General features: G+C 36.6%; 2 protein-coding genes across 3 annotated transcripts in view; one reads left to right on the plus strand and one right to left on the minus strand.

Annotated features, from left to right (window-relative positions):
* LOC129269080 (lysosomal alpha-glucosidase-like) overlaps positions 1-9,023 on the minus strand; it is a 29,276-nt gene extending 20,253 nt beyond the window's left edge. For both annotated transcript variants that reach the window (XM_064105305.1, XM_064105304.1), the window contains exons 1-5: positions 8,487-9,023; positions 6,281-6,426; positions 4,672-4,840; positions 2,272-2,368; positions 428-666 (exon numbers count right to left, since the gene is read on the minus strand). In XM_064105305.1, coding sequence (XP_063961375.1) covers positions 428-666; positions 2,272-2,368; positions 4,672-4,840; positions 6,281-6,426; positions 8,487-9,008 — 1,173 coding nt within the window. In that variant the 5' untranslated portion in view covers positions 9,009-9,023. The remainder of the gene's footprint in view (positions 1-427; positions 667-2,271; positions 2,369-4,671; positions 4,841-6,280; positions 6,427-8,486) is intronic.
* An 11,756-nt stretch (positions 9,024-20,779) lies between these two features.
* Positions 20,780-26,648, plus strand: part of LOC129270124 (DNA-dependent protein kinase catalytic subunit-like) — a 30,590-nt gene continuing 24,721 nt past the window's right edge. Inside the window, exons 1-3 of the mRNA XM_064105984.1 lie at positions 20,780-20,791; positions 24,845-25,012; positions 25,715-25,823. Of these exons, the coding sequence (XP_063962054.1) occupies positions 20,780-20,791; positions 24,845-25,012; positions 25,715-25,823 (289 nt within the window). The remainder of the gene's footprint in view (positions 20,792-24,844; positions 25,013-25,714; positions 25,824-26,648) is intronic.

Genomic DNA, 26,648 nt, shown 5'->3' on the forward strand with positions numbered 1-26,648 from the left:
GATCTTGACCATGTGACCTGAAACTCATGCATGATGATCAGCAGTATTTGATTGTTGTTATAATGTCAAAGTTTCATGAAATAGATCAATTTCTAGGTTACGATCACACTTCAAAAATTACACTTCAAAAATTACACAGATGGTCAGAGTTCATTGAACTTTCGACCTTCGACATTGTGACCTGAAACACTTGCAAGGTGATCGGGATACTTGATTATCCTTATTCCCAAGTTTTCCGCGTACTTTCAAAGTTATGATGGCATTTCAAATACTGAACATTTGTTAAGATTTCACTTTTGACAATGCCGCCATCATACACAAGTTGCGCAAAATTTTTTCACAATTATTATTCTTATGAACTCAAGACATACAGAATAATTCATTAAAGAAGAGAATAATAAAGTCCCTTGCATAGTGTTGGTCATACCTGGGGTATCTTTGCCTGCCGCATTCGCTCCACAACGGCCATGGTGCCATTGGCGGATCCGTAGCCCCAGCGACAGAGATGGAACCCCAGGGCCCACATAGGGGGCATGAAGGGCATCCCGATGACCTCCTGGTATTGCCGGACCACGTCGATGGGGTCAGGTCCGAGGAAGAAGTAGAAGTCCAGGATTCCGCCGATGGTCCTGTATGTGATGGCCGGAGCCGGCTGAAGGATGGCATCTGGTTTTGAAGATGGTCGGAAGAAAATGTGAAAATGGAAGGGGTATTTGCGTCATGAAGCATCATTATACATGTGTACATCACACATGTTTCCCTACTTACAGCACCCTTTTCTCATTTGTTGGTCCAAATTTACCTGAAAATTTCTCAGAAGAGAAAAATTAACTGAACATTTAGCTACATGTATTCATGTCAAAATGAAGGGATACCTGTGAAAAATAACAAAAATATAAGACCTTTATATTGTACAAGTATCGTGCTTGAGACGCTTGTATATTAATGTGTTATGAGCTACATGGAGGCTACCACAATGCTCAACGCTTTTTGAGGAATTCATTACTTCCTGCCTGTACCCATTTACCTCACCTGGGTTGAGTGTAGCACATTGTGAGTCAACATCTAGCTGAGGGAAATAATGCTTCTTGTTCATCAGTACAACGTTTCCTGAAAATTTTACTAAACAAGTTAATTGTGTATTTCACTCATCTTTCTTCACCTTCGTACATTTCATTTAAAAGGATCCTTCATGAATTCAGGAAATTTAAAAAAGGGGTATACAAATATTCATATCCATGTGTGGGGGCATTGTGGTCTAGTGGTTAAGACTCTTGTCTCTCAATCTGAAGGACATGGGTTGGATTCCAAGCTTTTGTGTTTTCCTTCAGCAAGAAGATTGCCCACATTGTGCTGCACTCAACCCAGGTGAGGTAAATGGGTACCGGCAGGAAGTAGTTCCTCAAAAACCTGTGCGCACCGGACTAGGTAGACTAGCTTAGCAGTGGTAATATAGGAGCGCCTTGAGCACCTAGCAAGGTGGATATGTGCACTACACAAATCCTATATTATTACTATGATTATTATCATCATTATAATCATAACTATTATCATTATCATTATCATTATCATTATTATTATTATCATTATTATCATTATTATTATCATTAGTATTAGTATTATTATTATTATCATTATTATTATTATTATCATTATTTTTTTAATTATTTTTATTATTATTATTATTATTATTATTATTATTATTATTATCATTATTATTATTATTACTATAATTATAGCCCTCATATCCCCCCCACCATATCTGATGGGAAGTTGCAAGAAACAAGCAATCGGTTGCAACAAATTTGAGGTCACATAATTAATCATAAGTTTTGAAATTAATTATAAATTTTCAATTGACTGCTGGTCTGCTTCTCATATCAACAAGTACAAGATTGATTTGCTTTAGTTAACACTGGGCCCCGTCTTACAAGGAGTTGCGATTGATCTGATCAATCTCAACTATGGAAAGCCAGCAAGGTCAACATCTAAAATGCATGATAGTTCAAAATGTATCTAGACATGATGTTATTTATGAATTAATTGTTTTCTTGATATTTTGGTGTGTTTGCCTTTGTTTACAAAGGACATTTTGCAAATTTCCTGTAGAACAAATTATGACACTGATGGATTTCCATAGAGTTATGATTGATTGGATCAATCGTAACTCTTTGTAAGACGGGGCCCTGATCTATCGCATGCAAAATTGCAACTGAAATTTGCAATCGATTGCAAACGATTTCTTGGAACACCCCTTTAAGAACGACTTACCCATAGCATTGCTATTAAGAAGAAAAACCCCATGGGCATCTCCATTCGATTCCAAGTTGATATAAAACGGATGCACTCCATACAGGTTGACATCAGGCTAATTAAGAAAAATTAAAAACAAAACTATTCAAATAACATATAATACTTTATATTTCTAATTTCTTTAGCTCTGCACAATGGTACAAATCTTGGTATTTCATTACCATCAGGTTTTATAGTGATACAGTTTTCCATAATTAATTTTTTCCAGCATATATCTGTAATGCCATCAGTTAGACTTGCTTTACAGGTTGGGATTTTTTTTAAATGGTAGGATTTACATGTTTTGAGATTTTTTGTTTCTTGGTTATTTAAGGGGTATGGGGACAAAATCATAATGCTATATTGTTGAAGTTCAAGCCCACCTAAACAAAAGAATTAAAGGTAAAAGACAGTGGTTGCAGCAAACCATCATTTCATGAGAAATTCTTTTAAATCAAGGTTAATTATCTCAATATTTTCATATATATATTGCTTGGAAAAATACCTGACATTTGATGGAATTCTGTGCTTATTTTGCTCATTTAACACTTGGGTGGTAGTTTCATTGGATTCTGTTCAAACTCATTTTTAGTTCATTACCACAACTGGTATTTAACTCTATTCCTTTGTTTTTGCGATGTTTATTATTTTTGAAAAGTTTCAAATAACTTTCAATTAATTGTAAATATTGTATGTGATTGAATACTAATAAAACACATAATTAAAAAAAATAATGAAAACTGGTGATTATCTTTTAATCATTTTTTAACACAAAATTTCTTCGAAATCGGTCAGATGTACAATAAGATATTAAATATTCATACATCATCTCGACAATATTCAAAAATACTTTGCAGTGGAAAATTGTGATTATTTTGAAACCACAAACATCTTTATAATGTTGATCACTTGAATATCAGTTATCAAGCGGTCACTTGATCAGCATTAATGGCATTCTTGAAATTTTAAAGGTTGCCCAAATCTAAAAATATCTTTATTCTCGCTATTTTTAGTATTTATGTTGATTCCTTCTGATCCAATTATTCCTTGCAATTAAGTATGAAAAAGGGCAAGGTCTTGAAATAAATCCTCCGAATTAATACAAATGTACAATGAACTTGAGAATAATTTCATATTTCATCTCTTGGTAATGACCAAAGCAAATTATTGAATCACATCAATTTGGACGACGGAGCAAATACAAAGATTAGAAATTAAGATGGGATGTGATAAGAGAACAAAGCTGCATTCATCTGTGACCTAATTTATTCCTCGCAATAGATTTATGGATGAAGAAGGGCATGGTCTTGAAATAAATCCCCCGAATTCACTGACCTTGAGAATCATTAAATATTTTATCTCCTGGTAATGACCAATGCAAATTATTGAATCACATCATTTTGGACAATGGAGCAAATACCAAGATTAAGAAATCAACATGGGATGTGATAAGAGAACAAAGCTGCATTCATCTGTGACCTGATTTTAATTTGTTTGTATTGAACTCAAAGTTCATCCATCAACAAACAAGTTGACAATTAGCATTCCAATATTATTTTCATAGAAAAAACATGTAATTTCTATTTTAAATCACAATCATCTACAGAATATTTAATTTTTTTCATCATGTTCTTCATATTTTGAATAATCAGATTGAACACCATGAAACACATTTGCGCTGTTGACTAGGCTTTTGGCTCTTTTTGGCCCAGAGGAGGGGGGGGGGGGGGCTCAGATCACCCCTTTCTTCAAAGATCTTGGCTGTGGACAATGTGATCGTTTAAGAAATCAACATGCCTAGATCACTGGTGGCATTATCAACAAAATATCATAGTTAAATTTTCAAAACATTATTCCTTTAATTCCCTTTTGACTTTGTTAATGTCATTTGTTGTTAGAGTGCTACCCTCCAATCCTAAATTAAAAAACTGAATCTGCACTTTTCTTCCAAAAAGTTTCAAATAAACAATACCATATTAAAAAAAAAAAAGATCTATCCTTTCAACTTTGATATATATATATACACATGTATTTATATTTATATATATATAAATATAAATACATGTATATATATATATATATATATATATATATATCAAAGTTGAAAGGATAAATCTATTTTGCGAAGGGTAATGGAAGTTTACAAAGTCATCGTCTGATATATAACATCAAAAGCTCATTGCAAAAAGAGTTACAATTAAATACAACTCCAAAAATAGATTGCAACTTGATTACACTCGATAAAAACTCCATATCACGGACTTGCGGTTACTTTGCTTTTGAACAGGCCCCTGTACTGGAAGAATTAAAACAGAAAGTAACAAATGATACCTTCTTTTTTTGGTACTGGAAGTGATTTGTTTTTAATACATGACTTACGGAGGGAGGTTGGTCTCTGGCCCAGAATGCAAAGCTTTGCCAGTCAGTTGGGAGAGCTAGACTGCTCCGATGCTCACCCAATCCGTAGACAAAGGAAGAGGAGAGAGATGATGATATTTGGATGAATTGGTCACAGTAGATGAAGCCTGGGCCGATGGTGGTGTTAAATCTATATAAAAAAACAGGCAAAGACATTATAACTTTTGTGAATATCAAGCCAAGATTGGTTAGAAGGTTGGTTGGAGGAAAATAACAGACCAGTAGTCAGTTCTCTATAACACTACCGGTATTTACAGACATTTATTAGGTTAGCTGCAACAACATCACCACTGCTCTGGAACATCTTGGTAGAAGCCAGAGCTTCTTGGTATCAGTGGTCACGTGTAATAACATAGTATAATCTACGTTGGCAGACCTTTATCAGTTATCACCACAAAGATATCTGAAGGGAATTTTGAGCATACATTTCAAGATTTCTCTGAAAAACATGATTTATTTTATTGCTACGATGAAACAGTAGTGACCACAGCAAACTACAGCAAGAACAGTAATAATAATAGTAATGATAATAACAACAACAATAATAATAATAATGAAATAATAATAATAAAAATAATAATGATAATGATAATAATAAATAATAATTACAATGATAATGATAATAATAATGATAATTACAATAATAGTAATAATGATAATAATTAATAATATTAATAATAATGATGATAATAATAATAACAATAATAGTAATGATAATAATAATGATAACAATAATAGTAATAATGAACCATCAACTGCAACAAGCCGGACATCATCGTCAGAGACAACAACGTAGTAAATATCATTGAGGTCTCTGTTCCCCACGATATCAACATTGCTGTAAAGGAAAGAGACAAACGGCTCAAGTATCAAGACCTAAGGATTGAGATCGAGAGGATGTGGAACGTTGAAAGCAGAGGTCACACCAGTCATCATTGGTCACTCAGGAATGGTGAAGAAGGGAATGGAAGCCTGCATAACCAAGATCTCTCCTCACCTTCGGATGTACGACATTCAGAAGGCAGCTATCTTGGGTACAACCAGATTGATAAGAAAGACTCTCGGACATTAGTAGTGTAAAGTTCCTAGTTGCACTTGAAATTACTTGGTGCTTTTTGTTAGAGCAAAGTTATTCAAGAAAAAAATACGGATTTGATCCTGTTTAGAGGAATAATAATAGTAATAATGATAATAATAATAATAATAATAATAATAATAATGATAATAATAATGATAATAATAATAATAATAATAACAATAATGATAATAATAAAAATGATAATAATGATATAATATTAATGATAATAATAATGAAATAATAATAATGATAATAATAATAATAATGTGGCTTTAGATTTAATTTGCAACATTATAAAATATCCATTAAAGCCATACAAAAGTTCCACACACAATCACCTTTTGAGTCTTTTCAGATTATTAGTTCAATCAAAGATCTCTGAATTGCACGTGAAAGCCCCACACCTTGCAAAAGTTTATTAGATGCCTTAAAATCAAACAGATTCAACAAAAAACAGGAATGATAATAATAGCCAGTAAAAAAAAAACTTACATGACTTCTTGATTTGCCTTCCTGATGACATTAAATCCTGTTTGTCCACTAGATAGCTGGACTTTGTACATGGGATTAGATGGCAGGAAGGTGAATGGTGGGGTTTCAATCGGGACTTCATATCTTGATTGGTTGGGGTCATAGATCTAGGAAAAGGGAAGTCAAAGAAAATAATACTTATGTAACACCAATATACAGTAGGGGTTGAAAAATTACGCTATAAAGTAAAAGGAAGTCAAAGAAAATATACAAGCAAAAAAGTATATGAGCAATTACTGATTTAATACCCATAACCATAAGGGTCAAGAAATTACTCCATTAAGTAGAATTAAGTCAAAGACAATATTACAAGTATGTCAAGTAAATACTAATTCAAAATCAATATAAAGGGAAATAATATACTCTAGTATAAACTTGGTTACTGAACCCAGGGACAAACATTAAATTCCTAACCATAAAGCTGTGAGAAGGTGAATGGTATTGATACTTTGAACACATTCTGCCAATAAAATAATGACTATAAATGAAGTGATCATATATGTCCCCAAAACTTTTTTTTCTTCAAAATAACCACTTAGTGCAAGCCAAAATAATACTAATATAAAGCATTTTGTAACATCATTGCTGTAGTTACTACTATCTAGTTAAAACCTGATCAATTAAGTCCGACTCTCAAGAGTTAAGCTCACTGGCAGAACCAGGGGGGCACAGCCAGCTCGTGCCCCCCCCCCTTTTGAGAAGCAAAATTAAAATTTGTAATGTAAAAATGCCATTAAAACAGAGGTGTGCCCCCTCTTTTGAAAGTAAAGACCTTTTTTTTTATTTTATTTTTTTTGCTTGTCAAATATTTTGGGCACAAAATATCCAGTCCTTTTTTTTTTTTTTTTTTTTTATTGTAAATTTTTTCCTCCAAAATATGTGCCCCTCCCCTTTTAGAAAATCCTGGATCCTCCCCTGCTGCCTAAACATCAATGACTTTTTACTTTCAAGACCAATTCAGGAATGCAAAATGCTTGACTTGAATTTTTATAGTATAGAAATTGGGAATTGATAATCTGGATCTGGATGGTTTGATATATACAAACGCCTGGGGTGGCTATCCAGTACATTTTTAGCAACAATGCAAGAAGGCAGATGTGTAACTTAATTTATTTGGATTCTTTCAAGGAGTTTTTTAATTTGGGGATTGGTGTAGCCTCCCTTACAGTATGCGGGGGTTTATTCCATTGGGGGATTGTTCTTGGGTATAGAGATTGCTGGTAGCAATAATTTGCAATATATACATATGTAAACATAGATTAAAGATTACAAATATTCAATAACATTACTCAAAGAGAAAATAAATCAAAATCATGCAATACAATTGAATACATTTCACACAAAACAAAGATAATCAATATAGGCCTAATTATTGTTAAAGATTAAACTGAATAAAGGAGTTTTTTATGTAAATTAATTATAAATCGCATTAAACTGACTTGACTTGTCTAGTAATTTAAGATATTATAATGACGATTCATTTCACTTTCACTTTGCCTTCTTCTTTCAATTTTGGACACTGACTAAAGCAGCCAGTGATCACTTACACATGAATGAATATTTGTATTTTTGCGGCATCTAGCTGATAAGACTAAGAGAGTTTAGTTCTCATCCTTGAAATATCTTCCAAATTTTGATAAATGGTGTTGACAGTTTTTTTTTCAAAAGGGTACACTTTGCAACAAAGCTCACAAAAATATGCTAACATCAATTGACAGATTTTGAACACTCTGGTTCAGGAAAGAGCAATATTACATATTATAAAAACTCATCTTAAATGATTTGCTTTTAAAATATACAAACAAAACAAAAATAGATAAAGGAATCTTTTACAACACACTTTTTTAAAGGAAAATAAAAAAGAATTAAAAGGAAAAATATAACAGAAATGAAAAAAGAAAGAAAAGATGGGAAAGGGAAATATAAAATGAATAGTCAGAGAGGAAAGATAAATATGAGAAAAGATGAACAGAGTGGTAATGCTGGTTCAAAATTGATTTTTAAAAATGTAAACTAAAAAGGGAGAAAAGAAAAAGGGAAATGAAGATAATAATCACACAAAAAAAGAGAAAACTGAGGCTTTATTCAAATCACGCCTGGTGATCACTGAAAGTTTTGAGACTGAACTTTTTGAAGTAATACCGGTACTTAATAAACTAAATTTTACCTTCACACGGAGTCTGGTGTCTGTTTCAAAATACACATCCATCTTTAAATTCATGATATCATTTGGATAATAACTCTGAGTGGTTCTTTTCAGATTAGCTGTCAACCCATAGTTGGTCTGCGTTTGTGGCCCGTTGATGTAACCTGGATAATCAAGGGGGTAATAGCAGTACGGCACATCGAGTTTGACTCCAGCGTTGTTCCGCCAGGACTCCCCGGGAGCCCAGCAACAACCGCGCGCTTCGCATTTCTGCTGCGAAGCACCGAGCTCTGGATAACAATCGAAGCGATGATTATCGTCTACTCTTCCACATTTTTGCCCAAAGGAGGTGGCTATTATGCAGAAAAACAGAAATACATGTTGTCGAATGTTAGAAGCCATCTTGGCTTGAGTCTGACCAGGTTGATCTGAGAAGTGAGATGCAACTGAGCTGAGCCTGAGGGGATCAAGGCCTTGATACAAATCAAGGGCACGTCCGTCAGCGCAGCTGTAGCTCGATTGCGAGTACGAGTCACATGACATGAAGTCACCTGACTTCAAATTCGTGAGAAACCACACCCCCTCATTTAGCATTCCATTCCCTTTGTTTTTATTTAGCAATAAGTTGTGGCATGTGCAAATTGTATATTTTTAACGGAGAGCGGCCGGGATCTCTTTATCCAAAATTTACTTGGGTCTTGGCGGCCGGTAGTCCTATATTTCCACCCCCCCAAAAAAAAAAAAAAAAAAAATCATGCAGGGGCATCCCCGCGGAGAATATATAGTTCACAAAAGTCTCTATTTACTTTTATGGTGCCGACGTGACGCCTAGGGGAAAGGCGGCAGGAGATATGGGTAAGATTTATGACATCATATTTTTTCTTGTCTGATTCAATCATTTTGGGGGTAGTCACTTTTACGGATCGAGCGATGGCAATATCATTCTTTCTTTCATTCATTTTTTTTTGTTACAATATGAGCATATAGTTGGATGGGGTGGCTGGAGAAGCCACGTTTCTCTATTTTTCAAGATTCAAGATTCAAAAAGTTTATTTCATTTCCATGACAAATATAAATCAAATACAGATACAAATCAAAGTACGAGTACAAGATCAATTTTACCTTAGCATAATTATATAACAAAAACTTGTATAAAATAGTATTAAGCGTGTATGGAAATGAGGGGATCCACTAAAAAGCATTGCTTGTAGAGCGTGGATCCCCTATAGCGAGTTGAGAAAATAATTTATATTAAGCAATTGAGAAAATACAAAGTAATAACAGTTAACTAAATGTGGAAATTCATTCGATTGTACAAATGTACAAATATACAAATTATAAAATGGGGAAAGCAAAATGTGATTAAGAGGAAAAATATTTTAAAGAAAAAAAAATGATAGCAAAAAGTTGAAATAAGGTGACAGAAGTACGGGACGACATGCATTATCAAAGACACACACACACACACACACACGAAACAAACAAAAAATTAACAAAATACAGTGACATATTAGAGGATGGAGGAGAGAGTGAAGAAATAGGCTGACCGATAGAGAGGGAGGCAGACAGATAGAGATAAATTGACAGGCAGATGATTTTGCAGCGGTGCCAAAAATTGCAAGGGAAATAAAAAGAGGAGAAAAGTTAGCCTAACGAACAAGATAATTAAGATGAGGAAGAGGTGAAGGAGAGGGGGTCATTTTTTTTTATTGGAAAATATCTTAGGTCCTTGGATAGGCCCTATATAAAAAATATATATCAGCTGGCACTTGTTCATGCTCGCATTGCGTGTTTGATCAAATATGTGCGTTCAAGATATATGTTTGAAATATCATGTTTTCTGTTCACGCTTAATATACTTTCATTATTCTGTTTTGTGAAATATGCACTCATGCAATATTTTGAAGGGTGTAGGCTTTACCATGGCATATTGGGCAAAATTGCTAAAACAAAATTATCAAAATATGTGATAGATTTTGACATAATAAAAAAAAATCCTTTCCATCTCTTTCTTTCTTCTTTCCCCTTGATCCTCGAAATTTTTGGTTGGCCTATCATTAAAGGGATGGTCCGGGCTGAAAATATTTATATCTAAATAAATAGAGTAAAATTCACACAGCAAAATGCTGAAAATTTCATCAAAATCGGATAACAAATAACCGTTGAATTTTAAAGTTTATCAATATTTCAAGTTGTGAAAACAGTTATATGCACATTGTCATGAATATTCATTAGGTGGGCTGATGATGTCATATATCCACTTTCCCTTTTCTTATGTTTTTACATGAAATCATAATTGTTTCATTATTATTTTCATACATGTGTAAATGATGTGTCTCCATTATGATCATATGTTGCGACAATAAATAACTAATGCACTTAATCAGCTGTCAATACAATTGTTTAAGTTCTTGGTAGAAATTTTTTGAATAAACCTAATTTCATATAATGAAATACATATGAGAACAAGTGGGGATATGACATCATCATCCCACTTAATGAATATTCATGAAGACATGCCTAGAAATGTTTAACCGGAATAATGCAAATCTTTAAAATTCAATAACTTTGTTATTTTATCCGATTTTGATCAAATTTTCAGCATTTTGCTCTGTGAATTTTACTCTATTTATTGAAATATAAATATTTCCAGCCTGGACCATCCCTTTAATTAGACAATTAATGATAACCCGAAGAGCAACATATACATCTTTCCCATGCAGTTTCTTTTCCCCACCCCACACATGGCTTAATTGTCATTATCTTTAATTTCCCCGGCCGATCTCCCTTTCCCTCTTGTTTTTTTTTTTGGGTGGTGGGGGGGGGGGGGGGGGTCGCAAGCTCATGGGCAGTTGTCACGACGACCGCCCATTGAATCACCCGTGTTTATATTGTAGACTAATAACTAAAATTGAATTGAATTTGATTGCATCACAACCATCTGATTGGCCTGAGAAGTCATAGGGTATCTATCTATCTATAGGCTATCTCTATCTATCTATCTCTATATATCTATCTATCTCTATCTATCTATATTATATCTATCTATCTATCTATCTATCTATCTATCTATCTATCTATCTATCTATTGTTTACTTATTCATTTATTTATTTATGTATGTATTTATTTATCTATTTATTTATTCATTCATTCACTCATTTATTTTGACACTTAGACATTTTGACCTTTTTCCCACATCAATACATTGTCACATGGCGCCCCATAGCTGACTTGCTTGGACTTGTCAACTTACAAGCCGCCGCGAAGGCCGGTGCGCTCCAGCAGCGCCCCGAGAGTTACGGGGGCCACTGACTCGCTTCTCGCTAGCTAGCTCGGACTCAATCCGCGATTCGGGTGCGTTCACGCGGTGAACTTTAAATGTGAGGATGGCGGCTGCGGAATTGCAGCGCCATTTAGCTGAACTTCACGAAGTTATTGATTCAGGAAACACGGCACATGGTCCTGAAACTGCCCAGGATTTAGTGGTTGATATCGCTCACTTGTGTCTCAATCAGACCCGCGAAAATGAGCTGGGTGAGTAAACGAGGCCGAGCTAGCTGGAACGACGTAGGCCGAGCCCGAGGCCTAGGTCCGCCGCGCCTCGTCCATCTATGGACCATGGCCACGGGGCTCCGCTGCGCGCTGCGTTTGATGGCGAGGAGTGGGAGGGGGGGGGGGGGGGGGGATGTATGGAATTCGGCGATCTCCCTCTTCACAGAATTTAAAAAAAAATGATGACTTTAAATTATGGGCTACCTAAATAAAAGTGAAAATGTTGGCCCTAAAATTAAAAAGTACTAAAGTCTAAACTTAAAGACAAATGTACCCAGGGAGCTCCGGCCCGCAAAGCGGGTCAGACTAGCCAAGGACTTGTCCGTGTATTATTTATTAGGCAGAGGGTACTCTCCAAAATGGGGTAGAATGGGGTCACAATTAATAGCACCCCAAATAAAAGGGGAAAAAATAAATTATGCACTTACCTCGATTACATAGGTCTATCGTGACACAGAATCCTGACATCGAGGCAAAAACTGGACCCTCAAAAAAAGGAAAAGTACTGTCTCGTTCATTCTCCTTTCAAAATTGAAAACATAATGGCCGATCAATACCGAGAACGAACGCGGCATAGAGTTCTGACATTTCCTTTTTTTGAGGGTCCAGTTTGTGCCTCGATGTCGTGATTCTGTGTCACGATAGATCTTCATCCATATGATTGAGATAAGTGCATAATTTATTTTCCCCCCTTTTATTTGGAGTGCTATTGCAACCACATTCTACCCCATTTTGGAGAGTACCCATGTCTGCCTAATATTACATGGACGAGTCCTGGGTTATGACAAATGTAGCTTCGCTCCGGCTAGCCTGGAGGCTCCTGGAGAGTAAAAGTCATTTACTGACGTAGGCTTACTCTCCACGGAGCCTGGGACAACATGCCATTGCTCTAGCCTCTACACATACCGATGTATTGGGCAACAATAATGTTGCTCCAATATTCTCGTTTTCTTTAAGGTTTTGAGCCCAAACTTATGTTAATGGGCTAAAATACATTATGTAAGCTTTTGGCACTAAAGAGACATATTTTGTTAATCAAATTAAACAGAAATAATCAAAAATATAAGTAGAGGTAATATAAGTACAGTCTGTTATTGTCACGTTCTTGCCGTCTTTGTTTCGTAGCCTAGCTGCAAAGACACGTATAGAGGGCGACAATATCATGAGCAGTGCCAACTTATAAAAAAAAAATACTTGCATCGGCCGATAAATATCATGAATTGTATTTCATGGCATTTATTTTTTTTTCTAAATCTTGAGACTTAAAACAAATGAATATTTTTTTTTCTCGCTAACCTTCCTAGCATTTTGTCGGTCAGAACTGTTCCAGAAGGAGACAGGAATTGTTGCATTTCTTCAAAAAGCAGTTTCAAAAGATGAGGTAAGACAGACAATGAGTGGTGACTGCTTCAATCACTGTGCAGACATTTCAGAACTTTGCATGTTGAGTTTTCCACCCGGGGGGGGGGGGGGGGGTTATTTGGATATAAGTTGTTTTATTGCTATGGTTGTAAATGATTTGTTTGAAATAGTGAACAAATGAAACAAGCAAGCACAAAAATATTTGACTTTGTTAAACTCAAAGGTGAGTAAATTTGATGAAATCACAGAGAAATAATATCACACACACAAGTTATGGCAGAGTTTTGCTAGTATACAAAATAAGATATGATTGATATGTACACCTTAGTTTATGAGCTATTCTACTTAATGGATTTTCATCCATTCTCATTTGAAGCTTGCTCTCTCAAATTTACAGTATTACAAAACAAAAACTTCCTGCTGAGTGTATCACACACAATTGACATCCAGTTTACAAGGAATTTTACAGATTTTATTGAATAGTTGTGGAGAATGCATTTGTTGTGATTATAACAGACATATTTTATGGAAATGTCATAAGGATTATGCTTATCTTCTCAAGTATTTAATGTATTAAAAAAAATACCTTTTGTGTAACTGAATGTTAAGACAATGTCTTGAGGACAAAGTCTGAAAGAAATTTTTGAATACTCTTAAGTTTTTAAGTGAGAGGCTTCGAAATTTGGTGAAATGTCATGTCCATTTCATTGAATTGCATATATATATATATATATATATATATATATATGCAACCTTGTGAACTTGTGTTTATTATATATATATATATATATATATAAAAATATATATATATATTAAAAAAAAAAAATATATATACACAGGCGCGGATCCAAAATTTTGTGGGGAGGGGGGCCCAAATTTGACCTGATTTTTGGCGCCCATGTGTACTTTTCGAAAAATGGCGCCCCCTCCCTCCCGGCCAGGCTAACTTAAATGCCTTGAATGTATTTTGAATTATCTTATTACATAATCACATAAAAAAAAGGCAATTAAAGACCACTTTTTTTTATGTGTTCTTGAACAAAAAAATCCATGAATATATAATGTAATATCAATTGGAGCGCGAAGCGCGAGCGATTTTGGGGGGGGGGTCTCAATTTGGTTTAACTTCTCACCAGAGTAGGCCCTACTAGAATATTGTGTGAACGGGAGCTGTAGTTTCTTTACTAGTTGTTTAGAATAGCCCTTATTAATATCAATGATAACCTCTTGGGAATAATGCAATCTCGAAGCAATCGACTCAATCTCCTCATCAGTAGCGAAGCTGTGATTTATTCAGCAGGGTTACACGGGGGGGGGGGGGGGGGGGGGGTGCTTGTTGAACTTTTGTAGAGGGCACCAAGATAAAACAATAAAAATAAAATGGGGGGTAGAAGTTAAAGAAATTCCGAAATTTTATTCTTAAAAACACATTGAGGTATCTCACAAGGCCTAAATAAATAATGATAACGCGAAGCGCGATATATTTGACATAAAATTTGGAAAATAATATTATATTTCACCATAATCCCTTTCCTTTTCTCTCTTTTTTTTCTTGGTCGTGATTTTTTTTTTTTTTTTTTTTGGGGGGGGGGACAAAACGCCCATGTCCTAACAGTCATTTCCTAGCTTTACTTTATAAACAACATTAATGTGCAATAATCTCATAAGCCCTATGCGAGGAAAAAAAAATTAAATTTCATGTATTTTGACCTGAAAATTGAACATTCTGGGCAATGTTTGTGAAACTGAACAAGATGCGTATGTAACTAGATAATTACTACGAGCGCGAAGCGCGAGCAGAAATTTTTAATGTGCGTTCTGACCTGGTCGAAAAGGGACCTGTTAAGGAAGTTTTGCAGTTAGCCATTAAGACAATACATATTTCAACGATTAAATAATGCGACGCGAAGCGCGAGCTGAACATTTTTGATATTCCAACCTAAAAAATTAGATTTCAAACCCCCAACGGGACACTCGATTCATGTTTTGTCACTCATGAAAAATGATGGGTAGTTTTTGGTATCTTCCTACATTAATAATACGAGCGCAAAGTGCGAGCAGAAAATTTTGATATTCTGATCTAAAACTGGATAATTCTAGCACGTTTTTAATAAGATCAAGATGCGTATCTCGATAAACATGCATGCACGTGTTTTAGAGTTAGACAAAATCTGGGCATTCTGAATACATTTCATTTTTCATCATGAAAATCAATAATGCGAGCGCGGATCGCGAGCTGGAAATAATATTTGAAATTCCGATATGAAATGGGTCAATTTAAGCAATATTTAAAGCACTGTGTATATAGGGGAATTGTGAAGTGGATGTGGAAAGTACTTAATAAATGATTCGAGCGCGAAGCGCGAGCTGATATTTTATTATTTTTTTAAACTAGGATCGAGACATTTTAGGCCTAAGGACATTTTGTCATATAAAAATGATGCCTATCTTTTATTCCTCTTCCTAGAACGTGTCAATATTTTTTTTTGAAAAAGGACAATTTAGTTATGAATTCATAAAAATTGTATTTCATATTTGAAGAGTTTAGTTGCAAAAGGAGTTAGGTCCACTTTGGACCATTCCGAGAAAAACCATGTTTTTTATTCTCACTTATTGCAATAGTCTTATGAGAAACTAAATTGTCATGATGTACTACCCTATCATGTGAACATAAAATTGGGTATAAAAGAAATCTACCTGTCTTCAATTTTTTTCTATATATCTTTAAAAAAATTATCATTGTGGACCTAACCCCTTTTGCAACTAAACTGAAATTAATCCAATCTCTTTTCATAAGGTTCATAAGGTAGTATTTATTGTCCAGATAAATAAATAAGTGGAAATTTGCATTTTTACATGGTATTGAACATACATAACATAGCATAGAAAATGAACATATTTACAGAAAATCGAACAATCACATATAGTCAATTATGATATACACGTGCAAATACTACCCACTGGGTAGCATTTGAAAAAAATACTGTTATTGATATTAAAATTAAGATTGAAATGGAAATCTGAACTGAAAGTTAGATATCGGATATTGAATTGAAATTGCATTAGAATTGTAATAAATCAGTACTATAAATCTTCACAGCATTGTCCACTTGTAATTGTTATTGTTATCAGTATTTACATATTATTTTTATTTTCAATATTGTTGTTTTAAAGAATTAACATCAACTACCCGACAAGGTAAATTTACATTATTGGGCATATCATTATTCTTATACAATCCCTTCCTCATTCAGCATTCGGATTGAGCTTGGCACGATCGAATGAGTTTAAGAACCTATTTGTTCGACAACGTGCCGACCGTAGTCTATTATCAGATCTCATCCTTTCGTAGTTTACATTCAATGGGTGATCATTATTGTATAGTATCTCTTTCGCCTTTTCAAGTATTCTGTTTCGGCATACATCAGTGAGGTTAAGGTCGGGTCCTGTTATTTTTTCTGCTTGTCTGACCATTCTACTTAGTATATTCAGATCTTTTTTGCGACAGCTTGTGAACCAAACCACACAATCAAATATGAGGATGCTTTCAATAAGTGATCTATAGAATAAAACCATTATGGTGCGGTCAACATGGAATGACTTCAATTTTCTTATGAAATACATCCGTTGTATTGCCTTCTTGTAAATTGAATTGCATTGATCTCCCCATTTTAATCCATCGTCAATAATGGTACCTAAGTATTTGAACTTATGAACTATTTCAATTTCCTCTTCATTGATTAAAATTGTGATTTTTCTTTGCCACTTTCACTCACGTTTTCATTTGAATTTCAAATTTTCTTTCGTATCATCAGAGTGACTAAAAATTTAGAGGTTTAGAGACAGAAAACAATAAAATTTATGAAAAATGGACCTAACCCATTTTGACAAATGAGTTCTTCAGAAGAGTTTTGTTGCAAAAGGGGTTAGGTCCACTCCAAGAAAATAATTTTTTTAATTCTCCCAGATTGCAATATTTTTATGCGAAACTGAATTTTCATGATACCCTTCCATGAGAACATTAAATTGGGTATAAAAGAAATCTACCTGTCTTCATATATTTTATGATATACTTTTCCAAAAAAAATCTGTTTGGACCTAACCCCTTTTGCAACTAAACTGAAATGGACCTAAACCCTTTTTTAAAAAAAAAAGTGGCTTTTGTTTGCCATTTTAGTTCACTTTTTAATAGGAATTTCAACTTTTCTTTGGTATCATCTCATAGAGCTACTAAAAATCTATACATTGAGACATAAAAATCAAATTTGATGAAAAATGGACCTAACCCCTTTTGCAAGTGAGCTCTTCATTTATTAATCTAATAAGCCTAATGAGTGCGTGAAATCTGTTGACAGTGCATGAGGCCTGAAAAACTGGATATTTTATATTTTTTGTAATCATGAACAGCATTCATGGGTTGATACATTTATAGCAAATAATGCGAGCGCAAATCGCGATCCGAAATTTTTAAATGGGGAGAATTCAAGTAGTTTGTTACAGAATATATAGGTACAGTGACGTACCGTGGGTCACGGCATTGGGGGGGGGGGGCACCACCACAAATTTGGTGTCACTTAGGGACCGCGCTCAGTTGCCAGGTATGCTGACCTAATAGAGAAATTTTAAGGACATGCAATGCCATTAAACGGATAAGTATGTCACTGATTAAATAATGCGATCGCGAAGCGCGAGCTGAAAATTTTTGATATTCAGACCAAAAAGAGACATTATAAGCAAATTGTTTGTAATCGTGATACGTACCTGTCTCGCTAAACAAACAATGCGAGCGCGAAGCGCGAGCTGAAATTTTTGTATATATTGACCCCAAACAGGGACATTTTAAGGACTTTATTTTAGGTATCCATTAAGAGTATAAATATCTCAGCATAGTCATCTAATGATAGTGGCATCCTTTGCTGATTTTGTTAGAATTACATCTAAACATATGAAGCACTTTTTGTTGTCATAGTAATCATGATTATCATATGCATCTCACTAATCAAATACTGCGAGCGCGAAGCGCGAGCTGAAAATTTATGAAATTCAGACCTGAAGAGGGGCATTCTAAGGCTTGTTTGTAGGAATTCACTAAGTCCTTACGTATTTCACTAACCAAATGATGCGAGCGCGAGCTAAAAACTTTTGATATTCAGATCAGAAAAATTGACATTTTAAGAACTGATTTTAGGAATTCATGAAGAGCAGACATCTCACCAATCGGCTCGGTGTAAAAATGGCAGAGGCAATAATGGCAGAGGTAAAAATGGCAGAGGTAAAAATGGCAGAGGTAAAAATGGCAGATGTAAAAATAGCAGAGGTAAAAATGGCAGAGGTAATAATGGCAGAGGTAAAAATGACAGAGGTAAAAATGGCAGAGGTAAAAATGGCAGAGGTAAAAATGGCAGAGGCAAAAATGGCAGAAGTGAAAATGGCAGAGGTAATAATGGCAGAGGTAAAAATGGCAGAGGTAAAAAAAATGGCAGAGGTAAAAATGGTAGAGGTAAAAATGGCAGATGTAAAAATGGCAGAGGTAATAATGGCAGAGGTTAAATGGCAGGGGTTATAATGGGATAGGTAAAAATGACAGCTCTAGGTAAAATATGGCCAGTCTTAAACCCCCATGCAATGAATTGTCAAAAAGCCCCCGCATGTACATACATTAAATAAGAAGTGCATGTCACGGTTAGGCATTTCATCATCATTATGTCTTCATCGGCCTAACAATGCTATTTACGAATTCGTTGGAGGTGTACCGTGAACGCTTTTTAAAAAGAAATCAAACGACAGATTTTTTTTCATTCAATTTATCAGGAGCAAAATGAAACTGCACTATTCTCATTCATCATTTCATAACATTCCTTTTTGTCTGGCTGGTTTCTTTATATCTATTTTTTTTTGTTACCTTGGTATTTTTTTTCTTATGCCTATTATTGCCATTGTTGTAAGTTGTTATATTTCTTCTATGCCCCCAGGAGGGGCCGTCAAAGAAATAAAATCATTGTCATTGTCATTGTCATTGCCAGGTTTACCGATGCAAAAAGGAGGAAGAGTAGACATAAGAGAGGTGGAGAGACAGAGTGGGTTACGGGGGCGGGGAACAACATAGAGAACATAGCGGGGAAAGCTTAGACCTTAAAATTGTCACGAATGATTGTGGTTAAATATTATGTCCTTATTTGTAATGTCGTCTGTACTATTCTTTTTAAATATTTGAATGACAATAAGCATGCGTTCCCAGGCTTGGCACTGAATATGTAACTGATTATGAAAATCAAAAATAATCCTGTTTTGAATGGTAAACCAATCTGGGGTCGATCGAGGGGGACCGTCTGGTTCAGATTATTTGCATAAAAGAAGACCCTGAACCTTAACCACTGCATCCAATATGATATAAACGCCTTGATGGTCATAACCCTTGGAAGCGGAAGTACTGTTGGGTATTTTGTACACCATAAGCAGCACCCTCTTGGTAATTAGCTTGGTATGCTAAAATGTAGAGAATTGATACAAATCTGTTATTTTTCAAACATAAAAAAAAACATTGTTTATTATCTAATTGTTATTATTTTTGTTGTAATTCGTTTTCTGACCTAAAAGAACTTCATTTAGTTGAAATAATTTTTGTGTAATTTTCCCCCTTAACCAAATCCCCTTTCATTTTGGATTGAAAACTTTTTTTTCTCGGCTTTTTAACAAACCGGTACCCCATTTTCAATAACTTTTCAAAAGTAAGTGGTGCTCACTCAAGCGGAAATATTTTTCGACAGTTATATCGTCATTTGTTTAAATGGATCTGTACCAATATTAAAATGTGGAAAAATCTTCAGGATTTTACATGCGGGGGCATTTTGACAATTCATTGCATGGGGGTTTAAGACTGACCATATTTTACCTAGAGCTGTCATTTTTACCTCTCCCATTATAACCCCTGCCATTTTACCTCTGCCATTATTACCTCTGCCATTTTTACCTTTGCCATTTTTACCTCTGCCATTTTTGCCTCTGCCATTTTTACCTCTGCCATTTTTACCTCTGCCATTATTACCTCTGCTATTTTTACTTCTGACATTTTTACCTCTGCCATTTTCACCTCTGCCATTTTTACCTCTGCCATTTTTACCTCTGCCATTTTTACCTCTGCCATTTTTACCTCTGCCATTTTTACCTCTGCCATTATTACCTCTGCCATTTTTATTTCTGCCATTTTTACCTCTGCCATTTTCACCTCTGCCATTTTTACCTCTGCCATTATTACCTCTGCCATTTTTACCTGGCACCCACCAATCAACTAATGCGAACGTAAGCATGGACAGGAAATGTTTTATATTAAGACCCTAAAATTGGGCAATCACTTTAAGTAGTCATGAAAAAGAAGCAAATGTCACTACATAAAACAATAATGACTCGAAATGTGAGGAAATATATTTGGTGTATATTGATTTGAAAACGGGAGGTTTTAGTACAACATGATTATACATCTCGTTAAACAGTCCACGCGAGTACCAGGAACAATGAAGACATAGGCCCTGAGCAAACTGTTTCATAAAGTCATGAAAAAAATGCTTCTTATGTAAAATAATTATGATAAAATATAACATTATAATAAACAATAATTTTTTTTTTTTGGGGGGGGACGTGTCCCCCATGCCCCCTGGTAGTTACGCCACTGTATAGGTATACAGAAATCACCAATCAAAATGCGAGCGCACAGCGCTAGCTCATAGGCCTTCATTTTGACAATCGAGACACCTGAAAATGAATATTTTGAGAATCTTATAGGAAATACACAAAGATAATAGGTAGGCCAACAACATTTTAAAGTTTCGCTTAATTTCACAAGTTATATTCAAATCCTTGTCGGTATGCAAATGAGGAGACTGATGACATCACTCACTCACTACTTCTTTTTGTATTTTAGTATATGAAATATGAAATATTCCATTTTTCTCTGTTGTCGTGTGAAACAACGATTAATTCCTCCCTGAACATGAGCAATTAGCATTGTTTAATACTAAATGGTTCAATCAAGTTGGTTCATATTGTAAAATCTGTAAAAAATGAAATATTGTAAAACTCTAACAATAAAAGCAAAGGAATTCGTGAGTGAGGGACATTATCGACTGTCTCATTTGCATGTCACTGAGTTGTGCATATCACTGTTTTGTGAAAAATAAGCAAAATTTTAAAATGTCATAATTTTCTTATTTTACATCCGATTTTGATGAAATTTTCAGCATAATGCTTGTTTGATTTTTCTCTATTTATTCAAATCAACATTTTTTTTGGGGGGGTGGACTTGAATGTGAGCGCGAAGCTTTTTCAGTTGTCAGATTAGAATATAAAATATTTTCAGCTTGTGCTTCTCGTTCGCATAAAAAAAAACCTGTGAGGTTGAGATGCGTATATAACTAAACAGTGATGCGAGCGCGTAGCGCGAGCTCAATTTTTTATATACTGACTTAAGAAGGACTCTTTTAAGGTATAATTCCTATTCTAAAAGTTTTTCCTTTTTCTCTTCGTCTTTTTTTTTCTTTTTTTCCCTTTTTTTTGTTGCGCCACCATGGGGGGGGGGGGCAAAAACTTTTCCCCCTGGATCGGCCTATGTATATTGACTTGAAAAACACTAACATTTTAAGGACTTATGTACGTGTGATCGATGGAGAGGATACACACCTCACTAATCAAATATTGCGAGCGCGTAGCGCCAGCTGAATTTGATATTTACCCCTTTTCTGACCCTGAACAGGTTACCTATCTTGCAAAACAAACTTCAAACTCGAGCACATTGATTTTTGTCTATTATCGTAAAGACAGGATATTTTAAATCAGCCGCATTAATTTAACCTTTTTGGGCAGGAAATAAATTTCACTATAAACAGGCAATACGAGCAATGTTGCGCCCCTGGTCGAACATGAATTTGCATGGAGCCCCCTAAGTTCAAGGTCAATTTAGCGCCCTCGGTTGAACATGATTTTGGCGCCATGTGAAATATCACTTTGCCCTCCCCCTTCTGAAACATGTCGCCTTATGGTCAAACATCAAATTAGCGCTCCCCTAGTTCGAACATCAATTTGGCGCCCCGCTAGTTTGAACATCAATTCGGCGCTCCCCTAGTTCGAACATCAATTTGGCGCCCCGCCCAGTTCAAACATCAATTTGGCGCCCCCATCTAGTTCGAAAATTAGTTCGCCCCCTCCCCCTTGTTCAAACATCAATTCGGCGCCCCATAGTTCGAACGTCATTTTGGCGCCGCCTAGTTCGAACATCAATTTGGCGCCCCCCTCGTTCGAACATCAATTTGGCGCCCCAAGTTCGAATAGCAATTCGGCGCCCCCTAGTTCGAACATCAATTTGGCGACCCTAGTTCGAATATTCAATCGGCGCCCCCCTACGTCGAACATCTATTTGGCCTCCCTAGGTCGAACATCAATTTGGCGCCCCCAGTTGGAACATCAAATTGGCGCCCCTAGTTCGAATATCAATTCGGCGCCCCCTAGTTCAAACATCAATGTGGTGACCCTAGTTCGAACATCGATTCGGCGCCCCCCCCCTAGTTCGAGTATCAATTCGGCGCCCCTACATGTAGGTCGATCATCAATTCGCCCCCCCCCCTTCCCGTTCGAACATCAATTCGACCCCCAGTTCGAACATCATTTTGGCATCCCTTCGAACTGAATTTGGTTTCCCTAGTTCGAAAATCATTTCGCCCCCTAGCTCGAGTATCAATTTGGCGCCCCCCTAGTTCGAACATCAATTCGGCGCCCCCCTAGTTTGAGTATCAGTTTGGCGCCCCCCTAGCTCGAACATCGATTCGCCCCTCCCCCCTAGTTCGAGTATCAATTTGGCGCCCCCAGTTCGAACATCATTTTAAAATCCCTTCGAACATCATTTTGGCGCCCTCCTAGATCGAATATCAATTCGGCGCCCCTACATGTAGGTCCAACATCAATTTGGCGCCCCATAGTTCGAGTATCAATTTGGCGCACCCTAGTTCCAACATCAATTCTGAGCCCCCCTAGTTCGAGTATCAATTTGGCGTCCCCCTAGTTCGAACATCGATTCGGCCCCTCCCCCCCCCCTAGTTCGAGTATCAATTTGGCGCCCCCAGTTCGAACATCATTTTAACATCCCTTCGAACATCATTTCGGCGTCCTCCTAATTCCGAATATCAATTCGGCGCCCCTACATGTAGGTCCAACATCAATTTGGCGCCTCTAGTTCGAATATAATTTCGGCCCCCCTAGCTCGAGTATCAATTTGGCGCCCCCTAGTTCCAACATCAATTCTGAGCCCCCCTAGTTCGAGTATCAATTTGGCGTCCCCCTAGTTCGAACATCGATTCGGCCCCCTCCCCCCCCCCCCTAGTTCGAGTATCAATCTGGCGCCCCCAGTTCGAACATCATTTTGACATTCATTCAAACATCATTTCGGCGCCCTTTTGGTTCGGACATCATTTTCTTTCCTCCTCTTCCTCTTTTTTTCTTCTCGTCCTTCCCCTCTTCCTCTCTCCTTTTCTTCTTTTCTTTCTCTCTTTTTTTTTCTCTTCTTTCCTCCCTCTTCCTCTCTCCTTTTTCTCCTTTTCTTTCCCCTCTTCCTCTTTTTTCTTCCCCCTCTCCCCCTCCCTTTTCTTCTCTTCCTTTCCCCTTTTCTTCCCCCTTCTCTCTCTTTTTTTCTCTTCTTTCTTCCCTTTTCCTCTCTCTCCTTTTTCGTCTTTTCCTTTCCCTTCTTCCTCTCTCTTCCCCCCTCTTCTTTCCCTGCTTCCTCTTTTTTCTTCCCCCTCCCCCTCCCTTTTTCTTCTCTTCCTTCCCCCTCTTCCTCTTTTTTCTCTTTCTTTCCCCTCTTCTTCTCCTATTTTTTCTTCTTTTCTTTCCCCTCTTCTTTTTTCTTCTTTTCTTTCCCCTCTCTTTTTTCTTCTCTTCTTTCCTCCCTCTTCCTCTCTCTCCTTTTCTTTTCCCCTCTTCCTCTTTTTTCTTCCCCCTCTCCTTCCCCCTCCCTTTTCTTCTCTTCTTCTTTTTTCTCCTTTTCTCCTCTTTTTCCTCTCTCTCTTTTTCTTCTCTTCCTTTCCCCTCTTCCCCTCTCTCTTTTTTTTTCTCCTTTTCCTTTCCCTCTCTTTTTCCTTCTCTTTCTTTCCCCTTTTCCTCTCCCTTTTCCTTCCCTTCCTTCCCCCTCTTCCCTTTTCTTCTTTTCTTTCCCCCCCTTTTCCTCTCTCTTTTTTCTTCCCTTCTTCCCCCTCTTGTTTTCTTCTTTTCTTTCCCCTCTTTTTTCTCTTTCTTTCCCTCTCTTCTTTTTTTTTTTGCCGAAGGGGGGGGGGGGGCCAAGGCCCCCTCGGCCCCCCCCATGGATCCGCGCCTGTATATACATGTATATATTCATGAAAATTGACCAAAGCAAATACAGAGGATTGCAGAGAAACTAAAGTCAGTTGAAAGTTTCAACATAAACAATCATTGTTGTTTTCTTCAGTATGCTGGAAGCAAGGTCCAGGCCTTGGAGTTTCTCCTGGGCTTTGTGCAGAAGGCCAAGGAACTGGTTGTGGACAATGCCAAGGACATCAAGGATGTCTGTATGTCGCTATATACCAGGGACAAACTAGCCAAGGTCAAGGCCAAGACATTTCCACTCGTTGTAGAGGTATGTAATCAAGGTGTCAATCGGGGAAGCGTTCCTCAACAATTTTCATCCGACAAGGTGTCGGAGCTGACAGCTTTCCTTGGTTGTGATTGGCTGAGAAGCACTTTCACGATGGTAATTGTTGGATTATGACACGCTCCCCAGATCATCATGGAAGCATTTCATGAAGAGTTTTTGTCTGTGGTTTTCACCCACTAATTTGCTCTCAGTCAATCATATGTAGAGATTTTCAATAGCTTGTAACATCTGTGGGTGAAAGTCCTTGACATAATTCTTGATGAAATGTTCCCAGCTCAACTATTGAGGGGGGGGGGGTAGTACATGTAGGTGGTATCATTGTACAGTTGCAAAGTTTTCTAATGAAAGTTTATATTTATAGAAATTAATATTATAGTTGAGTCTGTATTGATGGGGTGTGGAATTCTGGGCCAGCCCCATCCTGTATTTCACCTTACCCCCCAAGAAAAGTCCTATTCTCTCACTGAATGTTTTACAAATCAATTTTAGTGAAGGATTCTATCATTGAAAGAAAGTTTATGACTTCCCTCCCTTGACTTCTTTCCTTACCATGTGTACATACTATCATTTCTCTGGTACTGTCACAGGCTTATGCTTATCCATTGTAAGTTGAATTATTTGAGCTCTATCTTTGTCAATTTTATTTTGAAATTAATTTTGCGTATTTTCATGATCTATACATAGCTGCTGAAGCTGACAAGCGGTACGAGAATGGATGCAGTCATGGGTGCGGAGGGAATGCTCAAGAAATTCTTTGGAGAGCTCGCTCAGCCAAGCAAACTTTCTCAATCAGGTGTGTATAATAGTGGTACCTATGAATTTAATTACCGTAATTGATAAATTTGGACAAAACCCAGGGTAGCCACTTCAGTTCCAAAAACTGTTCTCCCAGCGGGCCCTGCTATCATTACCGGGCTAAGCTAGGCTACCTATTCAGGTGCACACAGCTTTTTGAGGAATTACTTCCTGCCGGTGCCCATTCACCTCACCTGGGTCGAGTGCAGCACACTGTGGATGAATTCCTTGCTGAAGGAAATTACGCCATGGCTGGGATTTGAACCCACGACCCTCTGTTTCAAAGTCCGGAGACTAATCCACTGGGCCACGACGCTCCACTATGCTAACTATTTACTGCTAATAGCCTACAGTGATTTGTCCCTCGCTCTTTGTATTAGATTCTCTTTGATTTTATTAAGAAAACGTTGTTGATCCTTGCTGCTGAGCTTTGTTGTTGAGCTTTGTTGTTGAGCTTTGTTGTTGAGCTTTGTTGTTGAGCTTTGTTGTTGAGCTTTGCTGCTGAGCTTTGTTGCTGAGCTTTGTTGCTGAGCTTTGTTGCTGAGCTTTGTTGCTGAGCTTTGTTGTTGAGCTTTGTTGCTGAGCTTTGTTGCTGAGCTTTGTTGCTGAGCTTTGTTGCTGAGCTTTGTTGCTGAGCTTTGTTGCTGAGCTTTGTTGTTGAGCTTTGTTGCTGAGCTTTGTTGTTGAGCTTTGTTGTTGAGCTTTGTTGTTGAGCTTTGCTGCTGAGCTTTGTTGTTGAGCTTTGTTGCTGAGCTTTGTTGCTGAGCTTTGTTGTTGAGCTTTGTTGTTGAGCTTTGTTGCTGAGCTTTGTTGCTGAGCTTTG

This window comes from Lytechinus pictus, chromosome 10 (assembly GCF_037042905.1).
Source record: "Lytechinus pictus isolate F3 Inbred chromosome 10, Lp3.0, whole genome shotgun sequence".
NCBI lineage: Eukaryota > Metazoa > Echinodermata > Echinoidea > Temnopleuroida > Toxopneustidae > Lytechinus > Lytechinus pictus.